The 9,077-nt window shown below is 46.4% G+C and overlaps 1 protein-coding gene across 1 annotated transcript; it reads left to right on the forward strand.

Moving 5' to 3' along the window:
- Positions 1–4,564: 4,564 nt before the first annotated feature.
- On the forward strand, positions 4,565–5,759 carry LOC115117106 (cyclin-dependent kinase inhibitor 1B-like). The gene is made up of 2 exons (XM_029645568.2): positions 4,565–5,207; positions 5,356–5,759. The coding sequence occupies exons 1-2, from the start codon at positions 4,667–4,669 to the stop codon at positions 5,469–5,471; spliced, it is 657 nt and encodes a 218-aa protein (XP_029501428.2). The 5' UTR covers positions 4,565–4,666; the 3' UTR covers positions 5,472–5,759.
- Positions 5,760–9,077: the final 3,318 nt, after the last annotated feature.

Consider the following 9,077-nt stretch of genomic DNA (forward strand, 5'->3'; position numbering starts at 1 on the left):
GCTAACACACCTGTCAGTCCCAGCTAACACACCTGTCAGTCCCAGCTAACACACCTGTCAGTCCCAGCTAACACACCTGTCAGACCCAGCTAACACACCTGTCAGTCCCAGCTAACACACCTGTCAGTCCCAGCTAGCACACCTGTCAGACCCAGCTAACACACCTGTCAGTCCCAGCTAGCACACCTGTCAGTCCCATCTAACACACCTGTCAGACCCATCTAACACACCTGTCAGTCCCAGCTAACACACCTGTCAGTCCCAGCTAACACACCTGTCAGTCCCAGCTAACACACCTGTCAGTCCCAGCTAACACACCTGTCAGTCCCAGCAGACACACCTGTCAGTCCCAGCTAACACACCTGTCAGTCCCAGCTAACACACCTGTCAGTCCCAGCTAACACACCTGTCAGACCCAGCTAACACACCTGTCAGACCCAGCTAACACACCTGTCAGACCCAGCTAACACACCTGTCAGTCCCAGCTAACACACCTGTCAGACCCAGCTAACACACCTGTCAGACCCAGCTAACACACCTGTCAGACCCAGCTAACACACCTGTCAGTCCCAGCTAACACACCTGTCAGACCCAGCTAACACACCTGTCAGTCCCAGCTAACACACCTGTCAGTCCCAGCTAACACACCTGTCAGTCCCAGCTAACACACCTGTCAGTCCCAGCTAACACACCTGTCAGACCCATCTAACACACCTGTCAGTCCCAGCTAACACACCTGTCAGTCCCAGCTAACACACCTGTCAGTCCCAGCTAACACACCTGTCAGTCCCAGCTAACACACCTGTCAGACCCATCTAACACACCTGTCAGTCCCAGCTAACACACCTGTCAGTCCCAGCTAACACACCTGTCAGTCCCAGCTAACACACCTGTCAGTCCCAGCTAACACACCTGTCAGTCCCAGCTAACACACCTGTCAGTCCCAGCTAGCTAACACGCCTGTCAGTCCCAGCTAACACGCCTGTCAGTCCCAGCTAACACGCCTGTCAGTCCCAGCTAACACGCCTGTCAGTCCCAGCTAACACGCCTGTCAGACCCATCTAACACACCTGTCAGTCCCAGCTAACACACCTGTCAGTCCCAGCTAACACACCTGTCAGTCTCAGCTAACACACCTGTCAGTCCCAGCTAACACACCTGTCAGACCCAGCTAACACACCTGTCAGTCCCAGCTAACACACCTGTCAGTCCCAGCTAGCACACCTGTCAGACCCAGCTAACACACCTGTCAGTCCCAGCTAGCACACCTGTCAGTCCCATCTAACACACCTGTCAGACCCATCTAACACACCTGTCAGTCCCAGCTAACACACCTGTCAGTCCCAGCTAACACACCTGTCAGTCCCAGCTAACACACCTGTCAGTCCCAGCTAACACACCTGTCAGTCCCAGCTAACACACCTGTCAGTCCCAGCTAACACACCTGTCAGACCCAGCTAACACACCTGTCAGACCCAGCTAACACACCTGTCAGTCCCAGCTAACACACCTGTCAGTCCCAGCTAACACACCTGTCAGACCCAGCTAACACACCTGTCAGACCCAGTCCTGTCAGTCCCAGCTAACACACCTGTCAGTCCCAGCTAACACACCTGTCAGTCCCAGCTAACACACCTGTCAGACCCAGCTAACACACCTGTCAGTCCCAGCTAACACACCTGTCAGTCCCAGCTAACACACCTGTCAGTCCCAGCTAACACACCTGTCAGACCCAGCTAACACACCTGTCAGACCCAGCTAACACACCTGTCAGACCCAGCTAACACACCTGTCAGTCCCAGCTAACACACCTGTCAGACCCAGCTAACACACCTGTCAGTCCCAGCTGACACACCTGTCAGTCCCAGCAGACACACCTGTCAGACCCAGCTAACACACCTGTCAGTCCCAGCTAACACACCTGTCAGTCCCAGCTAACACACCTGTCAGTCCCAGCTAACACACCTGTCAGTCCCAGCTAACACACCTGTCAGTCCCAGCTAACACACCTGTCAGACCCATCTAACACACCTGTCAGTCCCAGCTAACACACCTGTCAGTCCCAGCTAACACACCTGTCAGTCCCAGCTAACACACCTGTCAGTCCCAGCTAACACACCTGTCAGACCCATCTAACACACCTGTCAGTCCCAGCTAACACACCTGTCAGTCCCAGCTAACACACCTGTCAGTCCCAGCTAACACACCTGTCAGTCCCAGCTAACACACCTGTCAGTCCCAGCTAACACACCTGTCAGTCCCAGCTAGCTAACACGCCTGTCAGTCCCAGCTAACACGCCTGTCAGTCCCAGCTAACACGCCTGTCAGTCCCAGCTAACACGCCTGTCAGTCCCAGCTAACACGCCTGTCAGACCCATCTAACACACCTGTCAGTCCCAGCTAACACACCTGTCAGTCCCAGCTAACACACCTGTCAGTCTCAGCTAACACACCTGTCAGTCCCAGCTAACACACCTGTCAGACCCAGCTAACACACCTGTCAGTCCCAGCTAACACACCTGTCAGTCCCAGCTAGCACACCTGTCAGACCCAGCTAACACACCTGTCAGTCCCAGCTAGCACACCTGTCAGTCCCATCTAACACACCTGTCAGACCCATCTAACACACCTGTCAGTCCCAGCTAACACACCTGTCAGTCCCAGCTAACACACCTGTCAGTCCCAGCTAACACACCTGTCAGTCCCAGCTAACACACCTGTCAGTCCCAGCTAACACACCTGTCAGTCCCAGCTAACACACCTGTCAGACCCAGCTAACACACCTGTCAGACCCAGCTAACACACCTGTCAGTCCCAGCTAACACACCTGTCAGTCCCAGCTAACACACCTGTCAGACCCAGCTAACACACCTGTCAGACCCAGCTAACACACCTGTCAGTCCCAGCTAACACACCTGTCAGTCCCAGCTAGCACACCTGTCAGTCCCAGCTAACACACCTGTCAGACCCAGCTAACACACCTGTCAGACCCAGCTAACACACCTGTCAGTCCCAGCTAACACACCTGTCAGTCCCAGCTAACACACCTGTCAGTCCCAGCTAACACACCTGTCAGTCCCAGCTAACACACCTGTCAGACCCAGCTAACACACCTGTCAGTCCCAGCTAACACACCTGTCAGTCCCAGCTAACACACCTGTCAGTCCCAGCTAACACACCTGTCAGTCCCAGCTAACACACCTGTCAGTCCCAGCTAACACACCTGTCAGACCCAGCTAACACACCTGTCAGACCCAGCTAACACACCTGTCAGTCCCAGCTAACACACCTGACTCCAATAATCAACCAATCTTGATCTTCAGTTAAAAATGCATTTAAAAAAAAATCAGGTGTGTTTCTAGGGATGGGCGAAAAGTGACACCAATCAGGCCCCTGAGGACTGTAATTGCCCTGTAGTGAAAATAATAACAAATTCATTTATGTGACATCTTTTTGAGTTTGGACCCATTACCCATTCTTGCTTATCTGAATTTACGGATTTTACGCACCAACCAAACTTCTGGGAGAGCCTGACGGTCCCCTTTTGATAGGCCACGACACCACACAATTTTCAGCTTGAATCCATCCAAGTTTTCAATAGATATTTCTTTCTCCAAATTCTCCCTCAGCAGCTTGGATAGACTGAAACGCCTGAAGTAATTAATAAACAGAGTGTAATAAATACTGGTAATAACCAGTGTATTGATAAGCACATCCTCCTCTATCATTTGAACATGCTTCAAATAACCCCATAATGTTCTGAAACCTATCTGTTCCACTGAGGACATGACACATATTCGAAGCAAAGTTGTCTTTTATTAAAAGGTAAAGGCCAACACGGTTTAAAACCTTTTAAAATAGCCGCATTTAATTAAAGGCTGGAATCAATCCGTATCACGGAAATATCGCAGATAATCTGCGTTGAAATGGAAAGGCAATTTCCGATTGAGCCGATATAGACAGCGTTTACAGTTAATGCCGTCTCCGCTCATTCCTTTTACATTTCAATCCAGCTATGAGACTCCTCAGACAAAGCAAGCCACCCGCCATAAGGGGTTCCCGAATGGCGTAGCGGTCTAAGGCACTGCATCTCAGTCCCTGGTTCGAATCCAGGCTGTATCACATCCGGCCGTGATTGGGAGTCCCATAGGGCTGCGCACAATTGGCCCAGCGTCCTCTGGGTTTGTCCGGGGTAGGCCTTCATTGTCAATAAGAATCTTAACTGACTTGCCTGGTTAAATAAAAAATAACTAAAATAAATGCAGGGTTTACAGGGTGGCTTCAGTCTCTGCAGATTGGCTTTAAATTTAAATCCAACTATAACGCGGAACTTCCACGATGTCGACGTGCAGGCTACAATCCCTCCTGCAGTGCAGAAAGGTTAAATCATCAAACCCCTCGCAAGGAGGCAAAAAGTCAACCTCATTTGGCGCCATTCCAAATACCCCCCAGCAAGCAGAGTAGTAAGAAAGGGGCGTGAATAAACCAAGGGGCAACCAATAAGCAAGACCTGTCATTATATAGGCGGCATCCTCTGGTCTTTAAATAGCCTTCCTATATCCACATTATATCAGTAGTCGCAGTTGAAGTTACATTGTAGTTAGGTGAAACAGCCCAGTGTGAATCCATTTTGTATTTCTTCAATCTGGACATATTGCAGGACGTGATGACGAACGATCCGACGCCAACGGGTTTGGAGAGCGCGGTGGCACAGAGAGCAACTCTTCCCCGTCGCCATTCAAGCGTTTGTCGGAACTTATTTGGACCCGTCGACCATGATGCGCTGAACCGCGAGTTGAAGGCGAAGCTGAAGGAAATATCTGAACGAGACCAGCGTCGATGGAATTTCCACTTCGAGACAAACACACCGATTCCCGGGAGTTACGAATGGGAAGGAATGTCAGCGGAGTCGATGCCTGCCTTCTACCAGGAGTCGACGGAAGTTGGAGAAATGAGGGTTCAGGTTGTGACATCAAACACCGACTATAGCGCAGAGGTTGTCACTGATAATGTGCGTGGTTGTTGCCTCAACCAAACCCCTCTATCAGACTGTGAACAGACTGCACTTTGTTCCAACGAAGTTAACCAAGAGAATTGGTCCAATTCCCCCAATACGAGGAAATTGAACTCCAAATCAACACAATGTATTCGGCGTAAGAGGTCGAGGACATCTTATGAACGTGCAGTCAACGTTACTCAAATTACAGGTAGGTCTACTTTTTCTTGGTAACGCTATATAACTCCTTAATAAGCAACTCGTTTTAATGGCTTGCCGAGTACATAACGACGATGTTCTCGTATGATTGACTCTAATGTGAATTAAAGAACTAACCGTTCTACATTTCTTCCCCGCAGATTTTTTCCCAAAGAGAAGGAGAAGATCAACGTCAGAGATGAAGAGCACCCAGCCCAATTCTTCCCTCTCAATTCCTCTTGAACAAACGCCACGCAAAGCTCAAATAATTCGATAAACAACGTGGACAAATCGTACCATCGCCTATGTGGAAAACGAGGCTGCCTCTTTTTGTTATGTTATTATTATTGTCTGTCTTGGACAAAAAAAAAGATGGAGTAACCATCCAAAATATGTTGGCCTATGTTTATGCCAAAGTAACAATGTTTTGTCTTTTATTTAAAATATTGTTTAATTTATTTTATTTAAGTTTCAAATGTGTTTAATTCAACTAAGGTTTATGAGATATTGTTTGTCTGTTGACTTGTATCCGTGAAAAATACAATTAAAAACGATTTAGTTTACATTTTGCTGACGTTCGGCTCATTTTATTATTGAATTAGTGAGACCTCAAAACGACTATCAGTGTGCTAACGAGGTGAACAGGGACACCACCTGCCCATGCCCACCCCTCACACACACTAGAGAAACAATAAGAGCAGCAGTCGTTCCATTTGACAGCACTTGAAGAGTGCCTCAACAAATTGCAGCAGCAGTAGGCCTATAGACTAGCCCTACACTGAATGAATATGTTATGTCTATCGGCATTGTTCAAGAAAATAAAATCAGTCTGCATTGTGCCTTTTTGATAGATATACCAATCACGAACTTTCACTTGCTGTGCATAATCCCGCATGGACACATGGCGTGCGCACATAGAACAGCAGACACACTATAACCTAATTACCATCGCAGATGCTATTACCCTCACTGTCGATATGCAAATCAACTCATCCATTCTACAGTATGTAAAAGCATAGACCAATGTGGGGGTTTTCCGATTGACTAGGGGAAGATCTCTCTGATTTTGTGCCTTAACACCTAAGATAGTATAGTAATAAAACCAAACAATGTAACATGTAATCAAGACTTACACAAATGATTGACGTTTCTTTTCAAATTCTGTATTAACTCCAAGTGCTTTCGCTTTTCAATAACATCAGGCTATGAAGATGACCAACCGTTAATGGCAGGTGCACACTATTTGACGTATCTTTTTTAAAGAAAATACGTCTGGTGTACATAAAAAAACAATACCATTTTATTTTTTAAAGTTTAGAAGTGCAATAAAAAATTTTTAAATCTTAACCTACGTCTGACGGTAGAGATGATTCAATGTGTCAACTTTGAAATGGTTGACCTAACGGTCCCTATAAAATAGACATGAATACATCAACCACAATGAAATGTATTAGATTTGGTCTGGTTCTAAGTGGGAGAATAAAGTATAAACTAATAGTTGTTTTATTGTGAGAAGAATGAGTAAGCGTGACTATATGGTAATGTTATGCATATACTTAAATCAATAGTGACTGTAAAAGCAATCGTGCAACAACAGGAAGTAATAGATCCACGAGCGATGCGCGCATATACATTACGCAGTGGGAGGATGGGAGATTTGCAGTACAATTTAAGGTTCGCACGTCTCAAGGATTGGCCATAGAGCAGGAAAAGAACAATACCCTGAAGAATTTAAGTGGCCATCTGGCATCGTGGCTCGCGGCATGGAAGAAGGGACATGTGGAGAAAGAGTGTGCCATTTCTTTCACCTGCAAATGCGGATTGGTGGCAAAATGAACGCTCCCAGACCCCCCGCGTTTTTACTGACAAAGTTACATTCTTCCTTTTCAGTTAAATGCGTTGTATTATTCTTACTTCTCGTGCCGAAACCCATTCGAATGGTTATTTTTAGTTCCAAACTCTATTAGCCCTTCGTTCTATCTGTAGGCCTAACCAATTAAGATCTATAGGCTACACAGAAAAAACACTTATTAGTCAAAAATGGCACTACCTTTATAAATTATAGATATATTTATATTTATACAATATTTATCTTTATGCACTATCTTTACTTCAGATACATTTTTAGACATGAATGAAAAACTAGTCTAGTACACAGTAGTGGTATATTATATGGTTGACTATATTCATTTTCACAGTATTTCATTTTGGTTCCATATTTAATGGAGTTGTCAATATTATAGTCTGTACCTGCAGTAGTGTAGACTGAATTCAGCCCGGACTAGTGCACCTTCCTCCCATAACAGATGGTCTATATCGTGTCGCCCCAAGGCATCCAACTTTACCATCAGTGTTTCATTAAATTTGTCCCAAGGGCTTGTCATTGCCCACCCACTGATAGAATTCCCTCCATGATGTAACTTTGTTCCCTCTCCTTTGTCCAGTGCGTGATACAGTGACAGTTGATCTGCCTGTAGGGGAGACTATATGACACACCACACGTGGACAGGCAGGCTTTAATTGGCAATAGTTTGGTCTGCACTGGAACGGATGTTATTATAATGGAATCAAAAGGATGAAAGACCTCTATGTATTAACACTGTCTCGGCCCATCTGTATTAATACTGTCTGTCCATCTGTATTAACACTGTCTCAGCCCATCTGTATTAATACTGTTTCTGTCCATCTGTATTAACACTGTCTCGGCCCATTTTATTAAGCTAGGATGAAATGGTTGTGAGATTTAATCAATAGACCTACTAAGAAGTCAAACACGGATGGAATTCTATCATGACCTCAGCAGAACTTAATTCGGGACCATTTTCTGTCTAGGCTCACTAGGGCATGTTAATAGCAGAAACATCACATTCCCTCTACATGACTGACTTACTCTAGACAAGATACTTCATGTTTCTTGACATGTCGGCAGGTAGCCTAGTGGTTAGAGCGTTGGACTAGTAACCGGAAGGTTGCAAGTTCAAACCCCCGAGCTGACAAGGTACAAATCTGTCGTTCTGCCCCTGTTCCTAGGCAGTCATTGAAAATAAGAATGTGTTCTTAACTGACTTGCCTGGTTAAATAAAGGTAAAATAAACAATTAAAATAAATAAATAAAATGTCGTTGATTCAATGCCAATTAGTGCAGTAGCATAGGGGTTTATTTGTCTCTCTACCCAGAATATGAGGACCATTCTGAATGTATCATAGACCAACATTGGAACATAGTAGCGATCACCAGTGTGATAAAGGATGTGTTTGTGGAGCAGCACATGAGCTGTTATTTCCCTCTTTGTTGGTCAGAATACCAAGCCCGTCTTATCACCAAGACCAGTCAACCGGACCTCTACAAAGCTCTAGAACCCAGCAGTGTTCCTATAGCAACACCCCTCACCCACCTCCAAAAGCACCACAATGACTGCCACAACGACCCCCACACTTACACACCACACTTAGAGAGGGGGTGCTATTGTCATGAGCACCCAGGCAGAAGGCAGGCAGGGCCCAGATGGTCATCTGCTCTTTTATCTGTGTGCCTACTACTGAAGGAATGGAAGGATCCCCGGAAGGCAAGCGGGATGAGGTCACCATCTGCTGCAGCTGAGGTCATCTGTCCAAAGCTCTGGTATTAGCCACGCCACTGGTCCTTCCATCCACCATCCCCCAAGGCACAAGACATGAGAGGGGAAGGGGTATCTAGGTGCAATTAACTCTTCCCTCCCTTTGGTCTTCATGGAATGGAGTCTACTCTGGGGGGGAGGCAGGGGCAAGGTTAATGTTGTGGCTTTTAAAGGGACAGGACAATGTATCTTAAATGTTATAGTCCTTTAAGGCACATTCCACACGTACAGCTTCCAATGGGACATTGATATGACCTAACTTGGAT

This window comes from Oncorhynchus nerka, linkage group LG27 (genome assembly GCF_034236695.1).
Source record: "Oncorhynchus nerka isolate Pitt River linkage group LG27, Oner_Uvic_2.0, whole genome shotgun sequence".
Classification (NCBI taxonomy): domain Eukaryota; kingdom Metazoa; phylum Chordata; class Actinopteri; order Salmoniformes; family Salmonidae; genus Oncorhynchus; species Oncorhynchus nerka.

Coding starts and splice junctions, on each gene's coding strand:
- LOC115117106 (XM_029645568.2), top strand. CDS start 4,667: ATGACGAACGATCCGACGCCAACGGGTTTGGAGAGCGCGGTGGCACAG. Junction 5,208..5,355: donor CAACGTTACTCAAATTACAG/GTAGGTCTACTT, acceptor TCTTCCCCGCAG/ATTTTTTCCCAAAGAGAAGG.